Below are 25818 nucleotides of genomic sequence, written 5' to 3' on the forward strand. Positions count from 1 at the left end.
TACAAGAGTTCTGGGCACAAATAGAACAGGCCTGTAGAAGAGCGGGATTACACGATATGACTGGAACCTGAGAACATGCCTGCTGGGGGCGTACTCTAGAGACAGCAAGTCCAAGCATGTGGTGAAATTCATGGACATGGCATGCATCCTAGCCAAAAGATGTATTGCGATGGCTTGGAAATCGGCTAGGGGCCCCCAATACACGTGCTGGCATAGGGACTTTGAGCACTGGGCTGAGGTGGAGTCCAGAGTGTGGAGTGGGGTGGTTGCTGGATCAGAGGTGAACGCAAGTGCCACCTATGAAGTTTGGAATATGCTGGTGTGGGATATGTTACACCCTCAGACGACAAACCCCAGTGAACGGCAGAATGCCATGGTAGATCAGCTAAAATCAAATGCTAAGAACGGACAACACACAGAGGGCACTGACACAGAGCCCTGATAAAAGACAAAATATATCTCGTGTGACACCCTGACCACCTGCAGTGAACAATGTGAACATAAGATGCTTGTTTTTGCCTATGAAGTGAAGGAAGTTTGTGTTTTTTACTGTGTTACGTTTGTTGTTAAATGGCATGTAACTATTATATAAGCGCATAAAGTGTACTGAAGAAAAAGTAGCAAATTATATATTCAGAACTGTTCATATACAAATGCCAATAAAAACATTTTAAAATAAATGGTGCACTGCCCTGAAAAATGCATGCTCCTTTTACCTTACTAAACTGACAATCTCTGATGCCAGCTCCTTGATCATGATCCTTAAAAAATGTTACTTCTTGAATGAAGCAGAGAGATAAACCTGTATGAGGAATATAGTTCGGGGTCTTTCCCTTTTATAATAAATCCAGCAATAATAGATGACTGCTTGGATTCAGGAGTAGACCCCTGATCCTCTACCACCCGACAGAACTTACAAAAGTAATTCCTCATAGGTTTTTCAATGGATACAGGCCTCCCATGTGGCCTTTACCCATTGCAGGCTCCCAAAGGCCTTCAGCACCTCTCTATCCTCTTTTGAACTTTTATTTTTTATTTTCATTCTATTTTTTAAGGCGTGGACCTAGCTGGAGAGCAGGGAGTGGGTGGCCAACATGTGGGCTGGCATCTATTAACAGTAGCAAAGTACTACGAGTTATGTCTGTGCTATGGTCTGTACATCCATTGGGATTAGTCCTTGTCAGGTGTTTCTGAAAAGGCTATGTTTTGAGAGATTTGCGAAAATGGAGAAATGTGGGGGCATTCCGAGCTGATACTGGGATTGCGTTCCAAAGGGGTGTGTGCATGACAAGAGAAGGATTGTTTGCAGGTCCTCTTTTGGCCGGCAGTTGTGTATCAAGCGGGCTGGTCAATTGGTTGTGCGAGGAGCGTACTGATGGATGGCTATATTGGGATCTTTCAGGAGTGTACCAGGAGGCTCCATGTAAAGATTAAAAAGGATTGGTGAGAGGATGGAGCCTTTGGGGACTCTGCAGGAGACTGGGAGTCAGTAAGAATGCAGTGTGTATGTCCGGACACCCTGGTATCTGCTCAAGAGGTAGGAGGTAAACCAATTAGAAAAAGTGCCAGATAATCCCATCCATTGGCGAGGAGAGAGAAGAGGATGCGTTGGTCGATGGTATCAAATGCAGCAAAGAGATCAAGGAGGCAGCAGGCAACTTTCAATCGATATTGAGCTTTCAGAGTTAAGTGGAAGGTTTTCCAGATGCTTCTCAATTTTACTTGCAATGACACAACTATAAAGATTCAAAGAGTGTCATGCACATGGCTCTACGATAATCTTAGGCTTTGTCATTGACTGGCCTTGGTCATCAAAATTCAATTCACCAGACCTTGTGACTGGCTCTCTCTGCTCTTTCTATGTTCCTCAAGTTATTCATACCTTATTGCTCTGGAATTAGGAGGTATCAACCATACAATTCTGGATTAACATTTAACAGTGACAAACAAATGGAAAGTCCATTAACAAAGTGTTCAAAGACTGCCAAACCTCAATCATTCCCAAACTGTATATGAAAAGGTGGATGAGTTGCCTAGTTTTAGGGTTATTGCACTTATCCCACCATGAGGCCACATACATGGCAGGCCCAATTCGAAGTTAAAGTCTCTGGAGAGCCGACGCATGCCTTCCCACTCACCATGTTTGCCAACATGTCATAGAATACCTTCAGTTCAACAAAGTACACAATAAGCAGAAGATCAGAAGCGATGACAATACCATTGCAGAGTCGAGGTGGCACCAAGCAGCCCACTTGAGCTCCTTGCTGGAATCTAATTAATGTTTGAGGTTTCAATACCAATATGGCTGATGCCCTGATTAGACTTTCTGCTAGCAGGTCACATAAAAAGATGCCCTGATTTCTTTCAAGAACTTTCTATCCACACAGCTAAAATGTGTTTCAGCGTAATTATTACTAATTAATTGTTCATAGCATCTCGACTACAACCTCAGGCTTAGATGCAAATCTCCCATTTTATGCTCTCCCACCTCCTACACTTTTCCTTCTTCCTTCCCAGTCAGGATCCGGAATGCTGCCCACAGGCTTAGATGTAAGCAAATGTCCCCTGACATCTCATCTTCTCCTCTCACAACTCCTACACTTTTCCTTCTTTCTTCAAAGTCAGGATCCGGAATGCTGCCCACAGGCTTAGATACAAATATCCCCTGACCTCTCATCATCTCCTCTCACACCTCCTACACATTTCCTTCTTCCTTCTCAGGATCCGGAATGCTGCCCGCAGGCTTAGATGCAAATATCCCCTGACCTCTCATCTTCTCCTCCCTCTTTCCCAGTCAGGATCCGGAGTCCTGCCCACAGGCTTAGCTCTGAACATCCCACAAAAATTCCCTCTACTCCTCTCTGTTTCCCATACCCTGAAACAATGGCCCTGTTTCAATTTAGCGTTTTACAAAACAACAATGAAATACATATATTTGGCAAAGCACTAGTATTAATGGGTGGGGGGCGGAGGGCTCATGGATGACCTGTTTGTTTTTAGTACTGGACCCTGAATGCACTGTCAAAAACTAAACTAGCATGAGTAAAATGGAAATTCTGCCGAACTGGCTGTATATCGTAAAAGGTGTCGGCACCGTTAAACCCTGATTACGAGGTCTCTTTGCGGGACCCGACCTTAACGCTTGGTTTTTCCAGCCGTTAAAGTAGGGACCCGCAAAGGGACTTTGGCGCTAATAACGGTACCGAAATTTGCGGTACCGTTATTAGCGCCTTCCCCATTCCCATAGAGCCATATGGGGCAAAAATGGGAATGGGGAAGGGCCATGGTTCAATGGGGAATTACTGCCCCGCCAACCTTGGAATGGGGTGGTAATTCCCCATTGAACCATGGCGGACCCGTTACAACACCGGCACCAACCATGGTGCTAATAGCGCCATGGTTTAGCGCCAGTGTTGTAATGAGGGCCTATGTGTAAACTTCAGCTTACGTTTTGCACTGAGGGGAAGAGAGCAAACGGCTTAGAGGATTCGCTTTAGGAATGTGCCTAAAAATGAATTTTATATGGCCGAACTTTAATAACATACAGAAAGCTTTCTTGATGCGCACCATGCATTTCTAAGTTAAAGTCCATGTACAAGAGCGCTTAACTGGGTCAAAATGGGGGAGAATTGCACTCAATTATTTTAGGACCTGTCTTCTCTTTGGGGCAATCAAGCAATCGCAAACAAAAATAACCAAAAATAACCAAACTCTACAAGTTAAACCCGGATACTGCAGGATTTTTTAAAAATAACAATGTATGGGTCTCTGAAAGACTGCCACCCTGAAATTGTAATACAAGCTCTATAACCATGAACTGTATCAATTGTAAAATACTAGCATTGTGTTAGCCAAGGGCATTATAAAAAATGTTGCTCAAAATAAGGCAGTAGACTGAGTCCTTATATGGGCTAACAAAGTCATGTATTTGCAAGGTGTTGTAATCTTCGTTCACTTAATCCGACATAGGAAGAATGAAGCTCTTGGAAAAACAAGACAGCTTAAAAATGGCCCTCTGGAATGCCTTGTCTGTTCGTGCCTGACCATCTGATGGAACAAGTTACTTACCTGTAACTGTTGTTCTCCAGCATGGGTCTGGCATGGATTCACATGCTCATGAATATTCCCCGTCGTCAGGCTGGGAATCCTCGGTAAAGAAAAAACCAGTATCAGTTTCGTTTCTGATCTGTCTTTCGTAGTCGTAACCAATGACTGATCTCTGCGTCATACTGACCACAGCCAATGACTGCCCTCTACCTAAGCCCCGCCTCTGGCAGCCATCTTCAGATTTGGTAGCACGTGAAGTGGCAGTATGACCAAGTCAAGAGCCGCAGAGGGGTAGGCGGGAGGGTTTGCATGTGAATCCATGCCAGACCCATGCTGGAGAACAACAGTTACAGGTAAGTAACTTGTTCCTTCTCCAGCATGGGGTCTGGCATGGATTCACATGCTCATGAATAAAGAATACATAGCAGTACACACATGCACAACCACGGGAGGTGGCAAAGGCTCAACATTAAGCATTACATCAAACTCAACATTAAGCAAATCTTACCTCCTCACCAGGCTCACCTTAGGTGAACAGGTTGCGCAGCACTGCTTGGCCGACACTGGACTCCTCCCTGGAATCCCGATCGACGCAGTAGAATTTCGTGAAGGTGTGCGTTGACCTCCACGTAGCAGCCCTGCAGATGTCCAGCAAGGGCACACCAGATAGGAACGCCGTGGTAGCTGCGATCGCTCTGGTGGAATGGGCTCTCGGACGGCCAGGCAGCAGTCGGTTTGCCAACCGATGACAGTACATGATACAGCCGGAGAGCTGGAAATGGAAGCCTTCGAGAGAGCCTTCCCCTGATTGACAGGTCGAAAATTCACAAAGAGTTGTGACGTCTTCCGAAAACACTTTGTGCGGTCCACGTAGAACTTCAGCGCTCTAGCCACATCCAGCGAGTGCAAAGTCCTTTCAGCCGGCGACGAAGGCGACGGGAAGAAAACAGGCAACACCAAGGGTTCGTTGAGGTGGAAGTCCAACGGCACCTTGGGCATGAAGGAGGGGTGCGTCCTGAGCACTACCCTCGTGTCGTGAAAAGTCAAGTACGGGGCCTTGCAGGAAAGGGCCTGCATCTCTCCCACCCGTCGTGCGGAGGTGATGGCCACAAGAAACGCTGTTTTCCACGACAAGAACTTCAACAGAGCCGAGTGCAGAGGCTCGAATGGAGGTCCCATGAGCTTGGTTAGCACCACGTTGAGCTCCCACGCCGGGGCAGGAGCCTTCACCGGCAGGAACGATGTGAACAGTCCCTTCATGAACTCTTTCACCAGACGATGAGACCACAAAGACGTCCGCCCCGTGGTTCTGGTGTATCAGGAGATCGCAGCAAGATGAATCTTGATGGACGCGTGCGCCAGTCCAGCTTTGGCCAGCGTCAGTAGGTACGGCAGTACTTGGGGGGCCGTAACCCGTAGAGGGTTAATCTTCTGTGCATGGCACCAGACAGAGAACCTCTTCCATTTGTGTCCGTAGCATTTAAGAGTTGAGGACGCCCTGGCCTTTGCAAGAACCTCTCTGCAGTCGGCCGGTATGTCGTATCCTCCAAACTCTAACGCTGCAGGAGCCAGGCCTGCAAGTTCAGCGCCTTCGGGTCATGATGGAGGATGGCGCCTCCTTCCCTGGAGAGAAGATCCGCGTCCACTGGCAGCTTGATTGACGGGGACGCTGACAAGTCCAGAAGGTCCGGGAACCATATCTGCCTCGGCCACGCAAGTGCGACGAGGATCATCCTGCACCGTGACCTCTTGAGCTGGTTGATGAGCCGGATCAGCAATGGCAATGGAGGGAACGCGTATAGAAACAGGCCCTCCCAGGGGAACGAGAAAGCATCGCCCATGCTACTCGGATGGGGAAACCTGCTGGCGAACCTCTGGCACTTGGAGTTCGTCGCCGTCGCGAACAGATCAATCTGGGGTGTGCCCCACCGTCGGAAGAGGCGGTCCACTAGATCCTGTTGTAGTTCCCACTCGTGGCACGAGCGCAGCTCCCTGCTGAGTGAGTCGGCGATGGTGTTTTTTATCCCTGCCAGATGAAACGGCACCAGAAGCATCCCTTGGGCGACGGCCCAATGCCACAGATCCTGCGCCTCCCTGGACAGGGCTGGGGACCTGGTTCCGCCCTGGTGGTGTTGTCGGTGAAGATCCTCACCACCTTGCCCTTGAGGGACTGAAGGAAGGACCTGAGGGCCCAAAACACTGCACGGAGCTCCAGGACGTTGATATGGAGGGACTTCTCCGTCGGGAGCCAAAGGCCTCTCGCGTGCAGATTTTCGGTGTGCGCTCCCCACCCTTCCAGGGAGGCATCCGTGGTCACTGTCTCCTGGTGGCCGGGGGTCTGGAAGTCCATGCCCGCCGTCAGATGCGCGCGGGTGCCCCACCACCGGATCGCTCGTCGGAAACCCTTGTCGAATGTGATCCTCTCCTCGAAGCTGCCCGTCGTCTGGATCCAGCGCGCGTCCAGGAACTCCTGCAACGGGCGCATCCGGAGCCTGCACAGGGGGATAAGGTAAATGCAAGAAGACATCATTCCGAGGAGGGACTTGATGGACCTCACTCTGGCCGCGTCCGCAACCAGCATCCGCTGCACCTTGCCCAAAATGGCCCTCGTCCTTTCCTCCGACGGAGAGGCCAGAAGCGACACTGTGTCGAGCTTCGTTCCCAGAAACAGTGCGTCTTGCGCGGGCACCAGGTGGGACTTGACGTAGTTTATGGAGAATCCCAGGTCCGTGAGAAGTTGGACGGTCCTTGCCATGTGCTCCACGGCGAGCTCCTTCGTCTTCGCTCGGATGAGCCAGTCGTCCAGGTAGGGGTAGACGTGGATCCCCTCTCGGTGCGAGGCACTTGGTGAACACCCTGGGTGCCGACCTCAGTCCGAAGGGAAGGGCTCTGAACTGATAGTGACGCCCTTGGACCACGAACCTGAGAAACTTTCGGTGTCCCTTTAGGATGGGAATATGGAAGTAGGCATCCTACAAATCCAACGACGACAGGAAATCGCCCTCCTCCAGCTGACCCAGGACGTGTTGGAGGGTGACCATCCGGAACTTCTGTGCCTTGATGAATTTGTTCAGTCGTCGTAGGTCCAGGATGGGACGCCATCCTCCGTCTTCTTCTTAACGAGGAAGTATCTTGAGTAAACTCCGGAGCCCCGAAGCCTCTTTGGGACGAGCTTGATGGCGCCCTTCTTGAGCATCGCCTTTACCTCCAAGAGAAGTTGAGGGACGTGATGTTCTTTCCTGGCCACAGGGGGGACGCGTGGGCACCTCTTTAGAAACTCGAGCGCGTGACCCTGGGCTAGGGCATCCAGCACCCAACGGTCGGTGGAGATGGACTCCCACACACTGACAAAGCTCGCCAGCCGGCCTCCCACCGGGGTGCTTAAGTGGGGGCCCGACCCCACGGCCGGTTCAGTCCTGCTTCGACGAGGCTTTGCCGCCTTGACCTCCTTGGCGACGACGGCGGGGTCCGCCTGACTTGCCTCGTCCCCAGTAAGCTTCCTGCGACGACGAATGGGCCGCTTGACGGTAGGTGGAAAATCCGCCCCCGGAACCTTTGGAGGCACCCTGTTTGCCTCTGCTGCTCCGAAAGGGCGGCCGCCGTTGCTGGAGAACCCCAAGAGCCCGGGCCGTCTCCGTGTCTGCCTTGATGGCTTGAAGGGAATCGTCCACTGTTTTCCCAAACAGGTTGTTTCCGTCGAACGGCATGTCCAAGACTCTGGTCTGCACGTCCTGACGGAAGTCAGTAGCCTTGAGCCATCCACGCCGCCTAAGGCACACGCCGTTGCCCAACTGGCGAAATCCAGTGTCAGCGATGTCCGTCGCAATCGTAATGGCGTGGTCCGACGCCACCTCTCCTTCCTGCAAGATCTCTAGGCCATCCGCCCTCTTATCGTCTGGTAGGAAGTCCAGCACTGGGGCCAGTTTGTACCACAACTCCCTGTCGTAGCGGGCTACGATAGCCAAGGCGTTGGCCGCCTTAATCGTCGTCGCTGCAGACGAGATGACCCTGCGTCCCATCGTATCCAATTTCTTTCCCTCGCCGTCCGGCGGGGAGGTCGACGTAGAGGCCGCGCCCCCCCCCGCTTTCTTCCTGGCCGCCGCGGAGACGACCGAGTCCGGGGCCGGCTGTGCCCGAAGGCACAAGGGGGCCGCATCCGGGACCCAGTACTTTTTCTCGTACCGATCCCTTCTAGCCGGCGTCGTGGATGGGTTCTTGAGGAGGGCGAGGCCCTCATCCCAAATATCGTCCAGTAGAGGTATGGAGAGGACCGTCTCCCTCTTGGCCTCGCACCATTGATAAAGGAAACCTTCCTTCTTCTTCTCTTCCGGGCACAGCTGGAAAAGCTCTGACACCCTGGCGATCATGGAGTGAAACGATCCAATCTCGTCGGGCGGGGAAGCCCGGGTGGGAGGTGACGAGGGCAGATCCTCGTCGTAAACCTCATCGTCCGTACCCGTCGCGGCCGTGTCAGTCCCCGTATCATCCCCACGAGTCGTGGACGGGGAGGGGGGCTGAACAGGGTGCGATGGCTGAAAAGGAGGTGGAGGATGAATCCTTCTTCTCTTAGGGGGAGGGCTCCCAGAAGGGCCTGGCTCCGGGTCCCCCGTCGGGAGCGGTTCCTCCGCTGGTGGTAACGGCAGTCTCGTCCTTATCTCCGAGCATAAGGACTGTATAGCCAACAAAATGGCCGCCGAGTTGTCTTGCGGCACTGGTTGAGGGGAGTCCGACGGGCGGTCAGGGGCCCCATCGGCACCCTCGACGTTATCGTCATCTCCTACGTCGGGGTCCCTCCCGACGGGCTGGTCTTCTTCCACGCCAACGCCGTGGCTTAAAACTTCGATCAGCTCTTCCTCAGAGGTTGAGGACGAATCCACGACGACCTCCTGCCCCCCCTTTTTCTTCTCCGTCGGAGGTTTCACGGGGGTCCTGTCGATGGGCATAAAAGAGGACTCCCTCCGCGGTGGCAGGGAGACTCTGAGCCCCGAGGTCGCCACCACTGGTGTAGCCTCCACAGGCGGAGCCAGGGCCGCCGCGACTGTCTCGATAGAGGCCTTGGCCGGATGGATTAAGGCTTTCACCACCTTAGGTGCTCTCACCACCTTCTCCTTGGGGGAAGGGTCACTGCCTCGCTCTCCCTCCTATGGGGCCTTCGAGCTCGACCGGGGCCTCTCCAGGAGTTTCGCCGGGTGCTCGGCCTTCCTCTTACCCGAACCAGAGCGTTGGCTCGCGGTTGATGGTGCCGGGGAGGATGCGCCCTGCCTGGCGCCCGTAGAGCCCGACCGTTCGGCGCTCCCGATGCCAGCGGACTTGCGGTGCTTGGCCTTGTGTTGGACCCCCATCGCCGGGGCGTCCTCAAAGGTCTTAGAAGACCGCTCGGATTTCTTCTTCTTCTTCTCGCCTGACGGGCTCTTCCCTTCCAGCCAGTTGGCAAAACGCACAGTCCTTCTCCACGTGCATCTTGTCCTCATGTAGGCAGTAAAGACAGAAGGAGTGTTTGTCCTCCTTAAAGACATTCTGAAGCTGGCATCCATGGCAGACCCTGAACAGCTTTCCGGGCGTCGAGCTTCCCTTCTCCTGGGCCATGTCCGAGATGGGCCTGAGAAACTTCTGGAGTCCTCCAAAAGTGTGGCACGACGAAATCTTCACCCTTGAGGGGCGTAGACAAATCCGACACGGGTCCCCGTTGATCGGATGAAGAAACGGTGGAGCTTGAGGCTCTTTTGACCGAAAAATCAAAGTTTTTGAGAAAAAAACGTGAAAAAATAGCACTAACGCTCGAGAGCAATAGCACGAGGATCCCAACACTTGAACGTGCGGTAAAAATCTGAAGATGGCTGCCAGAGGCGGGGCTTAGGTAGAGGGCAGTCATTGGCTATGGTCAGTATGACGCAGAGATCAGTGATTGGTTACTACTACGAAAGACAGATCGGAAACGAAACTGATACTGGTTTTTTCTTTACCGAGGATTCCCAGCCTGACGACGGGGAATATTCATGAGCATGTGAATCCATGCCAGACCCCATGCTGGAGAAATGTGGTTCCTTCGCAAAGAGCCATGCAATTCAAAAGTTACCTACATGCATTGCAGTCTGGAATATTTAAATAGGACATTGCAAACTATATGAAAGAAGGCTAGACATTGACTCTCTTGCTCCAGACTTGGCTGACCTCTGCAATCTCTCTTTTGCCACTGGAGTTTTCCCAAACTTCACTTAAGCACTGCCTTGTGCACCCCCTGCTGACCCCGCCATTCGGCAAACTACTGCCCCATCTTTATCGCTCCTTTCTTGAGCAAACTCCTGGAGAAGTTGGCTATCTCTCAGCTTACCCTCCACACCGAATCTGCTGGTCAGTCTGGCTTTAGAGCATTCAGATGCATGGAAACTACTCTTCTGAACACCTGTGAAGACCTGCTCTCACATCTTGACACTAACACTCCCTCTGTCTCATTCTTCTTGACCTCTCCTCTGCCAAATCTTGACACTAACACTCTCCTCTGCCTTTGACACGGTAAACCATAACATCCTGATCGCATGTCTCCGTGACACCCTGGGAATCACAGGTCAGGCTCTGGCGTGGTTAACTTCCTTTCTTTCCGACTGCCCATGCCAGGTGGAACTTGGGTCCTTTCTCTCGATACTCTTTCAACCTGTGGCGTTCCCCAAGGTTCTGACCTATCCCCCTGGTTCTTCAATGTCTACATGGCTGCCCTGGCACGTGTGATTGCCACTTTCATCTCTAACTTCCAATGTTATGCGGATGACTTGCAACTCTCTATCAGGCTACCCTCAGCCACCTCCTCTTCCTCGCTCATATCTGTCTGTCTGCAATTCAATCATGGTGTCCTGCAAACAACCTCTGCCTCAACGCCACTAAGACTGAGATTGTTCGCATTGGGACTCATGCTCCCGCTTTCCCACTCTCACTATGGCCCGCCTCCCTTGGCCCTGCGCCCACACCCACCTGCGAGGTAAAAAACCTTGGGGTCATCTTTGACTCCACTCTCTCCTTCTCCACTCACATTTCGGACATCTCCAAAAAGTCCAACTACCAGATGCACCTCCTCAGACGTACTCTTCTTTTTCTCACCTTCCGACAGCGGCTCACTGTCTCCAGAGCCCTGGTTCTCTCAAGGTTGGCTACTACAACAGCCTCTTTCTCAACCTCACTGCTTCTGTTCTGCGCCCTCTGCAACTCATCCAGAACAGAACCGCAAGATTTATCCTTGGCCTAAAGCCCAGGGACCGCATCTCTCCGGCGCCCAAATCCCGCCATTGGCTCCCCGTGGCTGCAAGGATCAGGTTCAAGACCCTCTGCATTATCCAAAAGGCTTTCTGCAACAATGCCTACCTAAATACTGTCCTTCCCGAGCCCTATGCTTATCTACCTCCAACCTTCTGCGAGTAAGCCGGTTCTCCAAGCAGAGACTTGGAGGGAGATCATTATCCTCTGCAGGGGCCTCCCTATGGAATAGCCTCCCTGCCGCCCTCCTTAAGTCCCGAAACTTCTTAAGACATTCCTCTTCTCCTCCTTTTCTTTCCCTCTACCCTGCTAACCTCTCTCTCAGCTCTAGACCTCTCTCCCTCCTTCTCTGCACAGACTGCTGAAAGGCCACCTGGTGTACCTCAGAGTCTCACAGGTACCTAGCACCCTTGCCAGTCCTCTTGCACTTGCCTCCGGGCCTTACACTTGCTTCATTGTTACTGCTCTTGGGCATCTTGGCATCTCTCAGCACTTACCCGGCTTCTGACTGCCTGGGCGCACTTGTCTCCCCCACCAACTCCCCCTGCGCGTGCCCCCCCCGTCTGCACACTTGCACAATCTGAATGTACCATGCCTTGAAGACTATCTATCTCTTTTTTCCCTTGTCTCCCCTCCTTGCATAGTTGCGCCTTGAAACACTTGTGTATAGGAGCATTATAACTGAACAAGAATGAAAGAAAGAAAGAAAGAAAGAAAGAAAGAAAGAAAGAAAGAAAGAAAGAAAGAAAGAAAGAAAGAAAGAAAGAAAGAAAGAAAGAAAGAAGCAAGGAAAGAAAGAAAGAATGAAAGAAAACTGCTCGCTGCTCTCAAAGAACCTGTGAAAACCTACCAAAGGCCGGTAATCTTAAACATAGATGTGCACTGTGGGCAACAAGCTCTGTCGAGATGGAGACACAGCCGGCTCTGGAAACAATATACCTGCCTTCGGTGAGTTTACACCTGTAATGACCAACACTACCCCATCCCTTTGGTGGCTGTGGGGGAAGCGCAACCTCAGCGGATAACTCATTGAAGTTCTTCCTGTATCGCCCACAACCAGTTGCCTGTATTTCACAAAAGTGGGGGGGGGAAGAAAAGAACATAAATTGTCTTTGGGAACCGGGCCTGGAGTTCGCACAGGGTTGGATGTCTTGGGATAGTACGATAACGCTACGAAAGCGGTGTGCTAACAACCTTAACTGACTTATTTTTCAAACCTCACCCTTCTTTGTCTCTCACGTACCAGGTTTAAATCTGTAAACCATATTTATCAAAGCAATGTAAAAATGTCAGGAATGTCTAATTGGAGAAGTAAAACAAATACTATTATTCTACAAAATTGGAAAGGGCTGAAATGTGTCTGTGATTGCTGGTGTACTCATTGATGTGACCCAGCAAATTGGGCTGGACTGTCCCTTTGGGGTGGGGCCAAGCATGATTTGCAATGGTCTTTCCCCTTCTGGAATGGCAACTAAGGTTTGGAGGGTCGTCCTGAGCAATGCCAGAGGTGGTAATACACTTAAACCCTTCCAGCCATGCTCATTTCTTTTAATTATACATAATAGCAAGCTGCTTTGGTTCGTGCTGAGTGATCTTGATGAAAACAAATTGACATCCCATTTTGACAGATAGAGTGCGAGAGGGAAAAGAAAGTGAAATTGGAGTAAAAAGTACAAAAGGAAAATGAGAAAAGAAAGAGGTAAGAGATAGGTTAAGGGAAATCACTGGGCTCGGGGGCAAGGGGTTGAGGTAGGCAATGGGATGAACCCACCCCTCCCCCATTTACAAAACAAAAAAAAGCAGGCTGTTAAAAAACAGCTCAGAAAAAAAGGGTTGAAAGCTCATTTTCAAGGAGGTCGCCCAGAGAGGAAATTCATCAAAATCACATATACCCGCTTTGGAATGGAATGCTATGGGACTGGAAGGCAGATCCTGCCAGCTACTACTGCCTGGGCACAAAACCAGGAGGTTTGCAATGGAGCAGCCAGGTCCACTTAGAGACATTGAAGAATCTGGGACAGCACCCCTGGGCTGTCAAAAAAGGCCCCTGATTGTCGGCCCCTACAAGGATAAATAGGTTTGCAGCCTTATTCAACACAAGCCAAGGAGCAGCTTCTATATTGACCTGGCCCCCAAGTTCATTTCTGTATCCATCTTTTGTGTGTGTTTGTTACCAGTTCAAATTCTGTCTGTTGACAAAGAGAAACTGACGGCTACAGCCTCGATCCATCACATAGCAAAAGAAGATGAGTCCATTAGATAATTGTGGTAATGCTATTTACCTTGCTGCCATAAGGTGTACTGGCTCCAGTCTCCCTTTTCTCGCAGATTTTCATCTTCAGGTATGAACAATCCCTTTGCCTTATCCATCACGGCCAACCCCTCATCCCGAATGACTTTCCAGTTCTTTTCGAGAGACTGAAAAAGAGAGAATTGATTCATTGGATTATAAACAACTGTGATTTAATTCATTCAATACTATGATAAATCATCAGCCTTTCAAGCCAGTGTTCTCGAAAGTGCTGGATAAGAAAAAATGTCACTTGCCTGAACTTGAGTATCTTGTTTAAACATTACAGATCAACAGCCTAACATGTAACGCAGTTTAGAGACATGCATTATATCTGAATATGTCCAGTTAACAGCTAGGATATAAGAACATTTGAAGATCAGATCACAAGAAACCATAATGTATGGCTTTTTAATCTCTATCAAATGGTCAAGCATGTTCCTGCACTCCCCTGTGAAAGCTTGTGCCTAGAGTACGCATTTAAAACCTTATGTACACGTATGTTGTATTGTGCTCTTTGTACTTGTTGCTTTATAAAATGGGCCCACGCCGACTTACCTATACACCCACCCACGCTGGAAATTCTGAAGCAAATTGGCTAATGAAGAGAAGGCACTCACAGTCAATTTCTTTTTTGTTTTTGTTTAAAAGGGTTTGTATTTAAATCAATTCATACAAGGCGTACAAGGATCATACCAGGTCTCATAGACACTATGAACATAGAGGAATAAAGATATAACTTAGCTGTTGAGATATAAGGGGGCCCTGCATGAATACATACTCATTAATCATTAAAATCTCAGTTTTAGATGGAAAGGGGGGTGCATACATTTAAGAAAGGAACATGGCAATAACAGAACATGCACATGAGGGAGGATGTGTTTAAGGAAGGGGGAAAATCGGAATTAGTGCGCAAGATGTTCAAGATAAAAACAGTTAAACCAAAGATATACTTGCTAAAAATTCAATTAAAGGTTTCCATTTCAGTTCATGTTTTCGTAGCAAAGACGGGGTATACGCATTACACCTCTCTAGTCTATGAGTGTTCCAGATTACATTCCACCACATCTTGTAATGAAGTTTATCTAGATTTTTCCAGTTGAATGAAATAGTTCTAATAGTAAGTATAATAAACAAGTCGAAAACAGCTCTCATATCTATCAGTTATATCGTTTACTATAACACTGCCAGTAAAATGTACTTGAGGACAGAAGTCCATCAGTATGTTAAAAATGCTTTTGAGGGTTTTCCAAATGTTGAGCCAAAAGGGTGTGACAAATCTACATTCAAGGACCATATGCTTGAAAGACCCAGGGGGCTGAGAGCAGCTCCAACAATTGTCATTTTTCTTAAGGCCACATTTGAAAAGAAGCAAAGGAGTAATACAAATTCTGTGATGAAAAAAGCATTTAGTTTGTAGTGAATGTGCTGATGCAGTGACATTGGATATGTGGTTGCATAATTTAGGCCATTCCAGTTGACTATCCATAAGTGCATAATCCTGCTGCCAAGCTAAATAGCAATTATGCATAGTTTGCATAGAAGAATTTTGCAGAAGAGTTTTGTAAAATAAGGAAGCAGACATATTCGGTTTGAAGAGAGATTGTAACCTGTCAGCATTTGGAGCAATGTTTTTACAGATGAGGGAATCATAATTTTCTACAATAGCATCAATAATACACAGGAATTGTTGTAAAAATGAGAAAGGGACATTGAATGTATCAACAAGTTTATTACATTTGACTGGAGTAACTTGAACGAATAGCTGATCTAAATATGTGATACCCAGAGAGAGCTATGGCCTCCAGAAAATGGACTTCTTATTGATCTTAATAAAGGGCTAAACCAAATATATGATGAGATGCAATAAAGGGGCTTTGGAATTAGGGGGAAAAATACATTCTAAGGTAGCGTGCAGATAATATGGTACTAGAACATTTAATACATCTATTTCTAGCCTTGATGAGATAGCAATCAGCAAGACTTAGGGGGGATACCATCACTCTCACTAGACATAACCACTGGTGTACATCATTAGAAAACTCATGGGTAAACCATAACTGAACTTGCTTTAACACAAAGGCCATATGATAATTTTTAAAATCAGGAAACCCTTCCCCTCCAGCAAACCGTGGTTGTTTGAGTTTGTGAAGAGATAGTCTGTGTTTCTTCTTCCCCTAGAGAAATTTAGCTAGATAAGTGTCAATGGATTTAAAGAAAGAGGAGGGAAGAGGGATTGGTAACATAAATAGGAGATAGTGAATAATTGGAGAAATCATCATTTTAATGGATTCTAATCTGCCCCACTATGCCAAGAAAAGGGGGGACCAGGAATTCATGAATTAATTAATTCTAGCGAGTGCAGAGGTAGTGTTAGGTTTGATGATATCTTTGGCAGATGAGGAAATGTGTATACCAAGATATTTGATACCATTAGGACACCATTTCATACCTGAGGTTAGTATTTGGTGTTGGGTACAATGCACATTAAGAGGTAACATTTCCGACTTGCCTGTGTTCAGTTTATATCCTGAGACTACAGAAAATTGTGAAATATCAGGATTTTTAAGTAGCATTAGCCCATCATCAACATATGCCACCAGTTTAATTTGTAGATCACTACACCGTATACCTTTTATATTATTGTTTTGTCTTGTTCTTTTCAAGAAGGGTTCTAGAGCAAAGGTAAACAGAAGTGGGGAAAGAATACACCCTTGGCGTATGCCTCTAAATAAGGGGAAATGCAGGGATATTTGTCCATTAATGAAAATGGATGTCATCAGATTTGAGTATAGAACTTGGTTCATTGCTAAGAACAGGGACTCAAGACCATGCCATTTAAGAGCTTCGAAGATGTAATTCCATTCATCCCGATCAAACACTTTCTCTGTGTCAAGGGCAACTGCAGCATATGGATCTTTGGAGCCATGTATGGAGCCTAAAGTGTTCAGAAACAGTCTTATGTTGGACAAAGATAGTCTACCTTTACTATAACCAACTTGATCTTGTTTTACTAGCTTAGGCAGTACCGAGAGAATTCTGTTGGCTAGTATTTTTGCTAAAATGTTACAATCCAAGTTGATAAGGGAGATGAGTCTATAACTCAGGATCTTTGCCGGGTTTGGGAAAAACTCTGGGCCTGGCTTTCAGAAATGATCGCCGAGCCTCGCCATCTCAGATGAATTGGGAAAAAGGTTCATTAAGTTTAGGTATCAAAATGTCTTTAAAGTGTGCACAAAAATCTCTGGAGAAGCCATCAGGTCCAGGAGCTTTACCTGTTTTAAGGTCCTTGATGGCTTTGTGAATTTCCCTAGGGGGTATGGGGGCATTAAGTGACTGAAGGTTAACCAATGGATAAGTAGCGTGAGGTGTATTATGAAGACATTTTTTAAAATGTTCATTGTTTGGAGAGGTTTCAGAGGTATATAATTTCTGATAGAAATTAGATAAGACTTTGATAATTTCTTTATGCGAGAACATTCTATTGCCTATGCAATCTTTAATGACAGCAATTGTGGCTTTTCCTTTTTTAAGTTTCAGGTAAGAAGCCAGGGATTTACTCGATCTATTAGAAAGTTGGTACATTTTTGCTTTGTATTTTAAAAGGTTTTCACAAGAATATTGTGTTACAATTTTATTGTATTGAATTCTGAGTCTAAATACAATTTAAGATTATTTCAGAATGATTACTTGAGTATTGAGATTCTAGGGTTTTAAGTTGTTTCAGAATGCTTTCAGACTCCTGTTTGAGTAATTTTTTTCGCTGTAAAGGAGATAATGTATCCCCTAAGAACCGCTTTATATCAGTCCCAGTTGTTAGTAACGGAAGTGTCTTGGCTTAAGTTTTCAGAAAAGTAATAATCGTGCTGTTGGGTTATGAAGGGAGTGAATGACTCGTCTTTGAGGAGTGCTGAGTTGAATCTCCATCTGTTGGATATTCTAATATTTTGCGGAGAAGATAATTGAATATTTAATTGAATTGATAGTATGAACAGGTGCATGATCTGATAGCGCTATACAGTCAATTTTTGGCATCTACGAGGCAATTTATTAGGGGTTTAGATATAAATATATGATCTAATCTAGATAGAGTTTTGTGAGGGCTGGAAAATAACGTAAATCCAGAGTCAGAAAAGATGAGTAACACGCCAGGTGTCTATAAGGCCTAATTCTGAAATACATTTGGCGAATTGCATATGAGACTTGGTATATTTAAAGCATACACTGAATTTTCGATCTAAGAATGGATCCATAATCTCATTGCAATCACCACAGATGATTAGATTATTAGGGTTAGAGAGAAAAGGGTGTTTAAGTTGCACCCAAAAGGAGAGGTCTGGCGATGTAGGTACATAGATGTTAAGAACAGTATATTCAATGGAGTCAACTAAGAGTTTCCCCATTATAACAACATTTTTCTTCCCAGTAGCAGCACTCGAGAAGACTTGGCCTACCCAATGACGTTTCAGTTTAACCGCCCCTGCGTTAGAAAGATGGGATTCCTGGATACAGGCTATGGAAGGTTTGGTTCTATTAAGGTGAGATAGAATTTTCTGCCTTTTAATAGGGTTATGTAACCCTTTAACATTCCACGGTGTTACATTGAATGTAATAAGTTACAGTAAAATAGTTTACATGTTGCAGAGCTTAAAAATACTTGAGTCATGGTTACTACAAGAGAGGCTATAGGAGTTATACTGAGCCTGGAAAAATTGGTTAACTTCATTAGCGCACTTGACAAAGACACAGAAGGTAGGATACTTAAGGGAAGTGGGAGGATAAACAAAATCAACATGGATGATACACATCTAGACAAAAGAGCATCGAAAATAGTTGTGGCTAACAGGAAACGGTCACACCAATCCATGTTCAGCAAAAAGAGAAAAAAAGGGGGTAGGAGAGCCTCTGAGGAGACAACCATCCTCGCACCCCACTCCAGTGATGAAACATTATGGCGAAGATCAGACATATTTGAATGAAGCATAAGCAGTGAAGATCAAGTAGGTGGTCTCGACATATTCATATCATCTCTCTTCTGGCTTTGGATGAAGTGTCTTAGATCAGTTGGGTCTTGAAAGGTAGTGGTGTGACCATTGATAGCTACTTTAAGAATAGCAGGGTATATAATGCCATATCTCACATTGAGCTGTTTTAGAGCTGGTCTAAGTGCAAGTAATTGCTTTCTTCTGGCCGCCGTAGAATTAGATACATCCTTGGTGAAGAAAATCCTTTTACCATTCCATGCAAGTTGTTTTATTGATTTAGCTTTTCCCAATATAAAAGCACATGTGTATAATCCAGTAATGCAAATATGATGGTGCTAGATGAGTTGTTAAGAGCATTGTTGGAAGGCTGCATTGGGTCAGTTGGTCTAATGCGGCGAGCCCTTTGAATGTTCAGTTTCACTGACGTCGGTAGATCTAGGAGCTTGGTTAAAAGGGTATTTAGAAAAAGAATTGGATTGTTCCCTTCAATACCTTCTGGCAATCCTACAATATGGAAGTTATTCCTTCTATTACCACATTTTCAGTGTGTGTCTGCAAGTATTTAACAGTGTTCTCAAGCACTAGCACTTTACCTCTGATGTCATCAGCATCACTAACTCTCTGCTCCACTTCCGTTATTCTTGCTTCAAAAGCAGACCATTTTTCATCAATTTGCTGTAATTTAGCATTGGTTGCTTCCAAAAAGGGTTTTAGGGCCTTTATTTCCATAAGGATCGCCTGTATGGTTGGGTCAGGGGAGTCCTCTATAGGCGTTAGCGATTCACTTTTCTGTCTCTTATTAGCTGGCGATATGGGTGTTTCTTTAACTTGGCCTTTTTTTATGCCGTATTGAGGAAGTTAATGCAGACCACAAATGTGATTATTTATGGATTATGGTCTTTCCATCGAAGATTTTCCATCGTAGCTAAGTACCATCAAAACATTTCCATTGAAAAAATATGCATCAAAGGCATTTTTTTGGGGGAGGGAACACCCCCAACCCCCTGTTTTTAACCCATAAAAATACACCCAAAACAAAATTAACCCTTTATCCCCGCCCCCCAAAATATGCATTTGATGCATAGTTTTTCGATGGAACAAATTCAATGGACTTACCTACGATGGAAACTGTTTCGGTGGAAAGTCCAGATACCATTATCTATACACCTGTACTTGCAAGTTTATACAATCTTCTTGTAAGCAGGTATCTCCCTTACAAATATTTAGCCTATAGGCAATATCTTGTTTTGATAGTTGAGCAGCAAGGGAATAATGATACCAGCCTTTAGCATGAAAACAAAAGGTTTCTAATTTTCAATACTGACTTGATTACAACACCAAACTGTGAGAGGAAGTAGCCGATAAATTCTCAGCTACAAGGTCTTAAAGGCGTTTTACCGCTAAATGTTCTAATAATAATTGAACCTTTAGGTGAAATAATATTTCACATATTGCATAACAAGGAGTTAAACATATCTTTGTTTTAAACAAAAATAGAGGCTGCAGGACATCATATGAAAGCTGGGCCTGTGTTGTAAAGAAATGGGCTTCCCAATCGTTAAGCGCGTATCCTCAGACACGCTTACCCGGATAGCTGAGAGGAACCTCGGCGTCGCTGTCACTCGACTCTGCTGCTCTAGGCCCAGCCTACCAACATGACAAAGGACCTCAGACATGGCTGCAGCAGTCCATACAAGCTACACCACGGACCACTGTGGAGATTATCCAGGTAAGAAGAGCATTTTATGCTTAAGTAGCATTCGCTGAGAAGCACCTAAAGATAAAATAATATCTGACCGGAGTGAGAGTGCGCGGATTAGGCAGCCATCTCCAACAGCGCATCTATGCCCCCATCCACAGTCAATTTCTGACATGACTCGGATCTGGCCCAAAGGCTAAGCACTCCCAGAAGCAGGCACAAGATCCTGAGGTGCCATGAAGAGGGTTTACCGGTTTAACAATATAAACCTGAGTGATTGGGCCCACTCATAGCATGCACAGGCCACATTTTATTAGTGCCTGGGGCTTCACCTCAAAAACCCATTCGATCAAACCCAGTCCATATTGGACTGGGCTAAACACTACCCCTCTCTGAACGGCTCTAATGAGAGAAAAACCTGTGCCAGGAAACAGTCAAACTTAGCAAGGAAGGGTACATGCTTATATCATACTGTGGTTCGGCGTGGATGATATTTGACTAATCCAATGCCTAAAGACTTTGCTGGAACCTGGGAATTGATGGAGGCAAAACATAGTGACAGTGGTGTGACTGATGTGTGTCACTTCAATTTTTTAAAATTTGAAACAGGAACATGACCAGAGAGTTACTTAATGTTTTGAATAATGTATGTGTCTTTCTAACCTTAATGGCAGTTTGGTTTCACTTGTAATGGGTGGCCTGCCCAGGTCTCGGCCGCGCTACACCCCTCTTTCTTGAGCTGTACGGAGAGCAGAAGATGCTTCAAAGTCTTCTTTTACTATATCCACGATGGACTTGGATGGAACTTGTTATTAAAGCAGCAATATTTTGTCTGTAATATGAAATGCAGATGCCATTTTTGTTGCAGGGCCCAGCTTTTGAGCATTTTGGTTTCAATGCACACGCTTACTTGGCCTGATTAAATGGGTGTGCTCTAAATCAGATACATTGGATGTGACTCATTATTACTGATCATGTCAAAATGCAGCAACACATATTTTGCATACCACAGTGATCATGCACATAAGAACGCCTTTAAACACAGGATTCAGAAAAGTAATTAAGTCTGTTTAATTATTTACTCACAAACGGAGAGAGAATCTGAGAGAGCAAAGTCAAATAACAATTCCGTAGGTGTTTTGATGGCCGCAGTTAGAAGGAGGACATGTTAAACTTAGCTTGTCTCTGGTTTCACTCGAAATGGCAATTTACGCCATCTCACGCCCACCCGCCCAGCAGTGAGAAAGCAAGCGGATGCGAGCCCCACCCATCCATGGGGAGAAGACCTGTGTGTATTTAAGGACTTTGGGCAAGATCGAGCGAATCCTGTGAGGCGCTGCATTACGGGAAGCGATGGGTGTGGCACCACCCCATAGGAACGGTTGGCAAGGCAGCGCATCACTTCTGGCTGAAGTGGCACTGAATAGGAGAGCTGGGGGTAAAGTTGGAAGAGGCACACTCCCCAATGTGGCTAGGGGGAGGTGCCAAGTGACGGGCGAACAATAACGGAGAAGAAATACAACAGACATAGTGCTGGGAATGTACGATGAGAAGATATACCCCCTGGTGACCGCAAATGGACTTCATGAATGCATGAAGGTGGCAAGGCACAGCGGCTGGGAAGTGAGGACAGTATCTAATGCCGGTGACAATCGCATAGCGAAAGTGGGCAGAGCCTCATCCCGCTCACATAAAGGAACACCAAGCACTCTAATAACCCACTGTGACACGGCGAGTGGACCAGGTGAGCAGGAGCGGGGGCCTGGAGAACAAAAGTGGATGTACCAAGGACAACCCCAGTGGTGCGGTAATATGGGGAACTGAACGCTAGCACAAAGAACTATGAGGCTCCTTACTATCCCCAAGCATACAATTAAAGAGTGAGACTTTTACTAACTCACAGGAGGGCGGAGAAGCATTTGTGTGAGGTCTCCTTTTTACCATACAGGTAAAAAGGAGACCTCACTAATGGGAACTTCTGGTGAAATGACTTACCGTGTTATACACAGACCCTTTCGGATTGAGAGACCAAGGATAGAAAGCTACAACTAAAGACAATTGCATAGAAAGATCTGAAGGTTGGAGTTAGTGACCACTGCAGCTGTACATGGAAATGATAGCTAATTAGAGCCATAAAGTAATGAGCATTGGGTAAACCAAAGGCTTTAGTTAACAGATGGTCAGACAGTGGGCTCTTAAGCGGGGAAATACTAAGGAAGCACATATCGAATGCTAAAGGGAGTGGATGTCCTAAAGGCACTTCAGCACCCACCAAGGTGAACACTTGAGGGGCAGAGGGGACAATTCAGAGGTTTTGGCAATCAGGGGTGAAAGGTTTGCCGGATACAGTGACTATAGGACGGGGAGGAACAATGGCGATCTCAAAAGAGGAACTAATGCAATGCTTGTCTGATCATCAGCAGCACCTAAGGGAAACACTGCAGGAGTCTTTTCAAGAACAGATCAACACATTAAGAACCAACATAAAAACTGTGGTCCAAGAAATAAATAGGGAGATTGCAAAATTAGGTGTACGTGTAGACACAGCAGAACGCGCTCTACAAGAATTGGCAGAAGATTCACAGAAAAGTGATGAAACACTGGAACAGCTCGCACGGATGACACACAATCTGGAAATCCAGTTTGAAGACTTAAGAGAATAAATCAAGGCGATCTAAAATTTGCATCAAGAATGTGAACTGGATGGACCCCAGCTGGCCCATGTGATTGGGGGTCGCCAAACAGCCCTTTAAGATGAGTAACAGCACCCTCGAGATAGATGGGATGCAGATTCGTACTCTTGCACCAAATAATCATGGCAACTCAATAGTTTGGCAAAGGGAGTCAGTTTAATGACAAGTACAAAAAACGGGGAGTTCAATGAACATCAGCAACCGCTCGATCTTCCTTCTCGCTTAAACCCCACTCAATTTCAGAAAAAACACAGTATTTATATCAAAGACCCGTCATCACTGACGCGTAATCGTAAAAACCTAACATGCAACGTGATTGGTTATAGGAAGGTAACTTTAACATAGGTACTATAAATGTATGTGGTAACGGGGAGAGGGGATTGGATAATCAATGTCAGGTGGGGCAACTAAGCCCTTGCTTCAAAATGGCTACTGTAAACGTCACTAAAAGTATGACGTCTCATTAGTTCTACTTACTACAGGGCCCTAGATTACACGGTCTACTATGATTGGGTTGGCATCAACCCCACTCATACTTTTCGACTCACGTCTAGCAGCATGCAGAACAACCAGTCAGGTGCAGGGAGTTTGTCTGCACCCCAGCTTCCCTCCAAGTATCTTACAATCAATCATCACCTCAGTGGTCATGTGTCAATTACTTCTTTGTAGTTTGGCCTCGAGTCTGCTTCTTGGTCTGAAAAAGTTAAGGAGTATGAGTATGGCAGGGATCCATGCTTATGTGTGAAAGTCTTATCCCTTCCTGTCTGCCTTGTCATGTGATTAGGACACCATGAAATCGACCTCTTCTTCATGCAATTTCATGTATTTGATTTAATTCTGCCAGTCTTCTACAATCGGTGGCTTATCTTGACCTTTCTGAACAGGGTACTCTGTTCTTTTTCTTTTAATTGTATGCACTGTTGGCCTTTTCCAGCCCGATACGACCTTGGCTTCTTGGCATGGTTACCTTCAGATGGGTTTCTCTCTGTCTTAATTCTCGATTTGTTTGCTGCAACACTCTCCTCTTGAGACCTTTAGTAACCTCTGTTCAATTCTGCTCATGTGCGTAGTGAATTTTTGCTCATCTATAAAGTGCTTATGAGGTATATATATGTATAGTTGGCGCTTGCCGCAATCTATTTTACTACTAAGCATAAGCAAGCTTCACGATTTCTTTGCTTCTTGCGATTTCCAGCATTTGTACACGTTTAAACTAACTGAATATCTTCATCGTGCAAATGGCATAGGTTTCTTCATCTTGACATCAACTGTTTCACCTTAGGCTCAAGATGTCACTTATCCATGGTATTTTGTCTCTTTGTCACTATTCTTAGGTCATTATATCTTCTATATGTGCGTCAGTCTGATTTCTTATGACGTCACCATTCATCTTCCTTTAGTATCTTCTGGGCTTCTTCGGGTATTACATTCTGACAACCGTCATTTTGTCTTGCCGGTAGATATGGTTTTCTCAATGGGTACCTTACTGTCCAGGTTTTCTTAGGTGTCGGTACTTCACTAGGTGCTGTTATTCTGATAGTCACTGGGCAGAACCCAACTGCGGCTCTCTGCTGGTTTATCTGTTCTCCATACATCACATTTGTTGGCGTGAACGTACCTGGTACTTCGAAGGGGGCGGCTGGAGTGTGGATGGTGCTTGGCACTTCCTCTTCAAATGTTCCAGAGGAAATTGCAGATAAAGATCTTAAACACTCTATACAAACTCTGTGGGCAGACTTACTCCTAGAAATTCTGTTGGATTATGTCGCATTCATAGAGTGGGACCTCCCAGGAAAGAACCGGGGGCTCGACCCCCGGACGTGTTGGCCGCATTTACATCATATGGGCTGACACAGAGTTTTGAGGGCGGCATGGACAGGATTGTCTCTAACTATCAATGGCTCGGAAGTACAACTCTATCAAGATTATGCACTTTCCACCCTGTTCAAAAGAAGGCAGATAAATCAGGACACCAGTATTCTGAAACACGAGAAGGTACGGTACATGTGGACTTTCCCATTTGGATTGCTATTTTCTTGGAAGGGGATACAATTTCGAGTCATAACATGTGAAGAAGGGCTGGATGTGGTAGCACTGGAAAGTAGAGATCGAACTGGGACGGCAGAGGCAGGAGGAGGAACCACTCAACAACAGCAACAATGGGAATGGCCCACGGAAATGCGAGACAACAGAACCACTCGAACTCCGAAAGGCTGTGACACAGGGAAAGACACACCACAGTCTGAGGAGTGAAGGTGGTGGGGACCAGATAAATTAAGTAGATGGGCAATCTTGGATGGGATGTTTGGAAATAAATGTGGGAGGGCAAACAGGATTGGCGATGGAAGGTCAAGAATCGCGGATGAAATGGGGGACCGAATTGGGATCTCTTGGAGAGAGTTTGTTTATCTCTCTGCAGTTGGTTGTTCCCAGGTAGATTAACAGCACATGAACGGGTACTTTCTTGGTTGTCACTAGGACAGTTGTAGGCCTGGATTGAAGTTTGGATGGGCAAGTTGGGCACAAGTGGGGGGACTTTTTTTCAGGGGAGATAGAGTATAGAAATCAGACTTATTTGCAGATACCTCCCCGGGGATTTGTTTGGATGCTTTCAAAGCCATAATTAGGGGGGAGTTGATTGTCCGTAAAGCCCTGAAGGAGAATATGAGCCGGCGACTCGAGGAAGACTTAGAGACTCAATTAAAGATCATAATGTCAAAAATTAGTAATCTGCCTACGAGGGAAATACTGAAAACCTATAGAGCCATAAAAGCACAATTAGAACTATGAAGAGCAAAAAAGCAGAAAGGACCCGAATTAAAACTAAACAATATTATTATATAGAAGGAAATAGAGCGG

General features: G+C 46.3%; 1 protein-coding gene across 8 annotated transcripts in view; it reads right to left on the minus strand.

The window, feature by feature from the left end:
• The window catches only part of ASPH (aspartate beta-hydroxylase), a 1438894-nt gene that overhangs the window by 66057 nt on the left and 1347019 nt on the right, over positions 1–25818 (minus strand). For all 8 annotated transcript variants that reach the window (XM_069621106.1, XM_069621103.1, XM_069621107.1 and 5 more), the window contains one exon: positions 13575–13710. In XM_069621106.1, the coding sequence (XP_069477207.1) occupies positions 13575–13710 (136 nt within the window). The remainder of the gene's footprint in view (positions 1–13574; positions 13711–25818) is intronic.

Source organism: Ambystoma mexicanum, chromosome 5q, assembly GCF_040938575.1.
Source record: "Ambystoma mexicanum isolate Mex_15411 chromosome 5q, UKY_AmexF1_1, whole genome shotgun sequence".
In the NCBI taxonomy this organism is placed as follows: Eukaryota; Metazoa; Chordata; class Amphibia; order Caudata; family Ambystomatidae; genus Ambystoma; species Ambystoma mexicanum.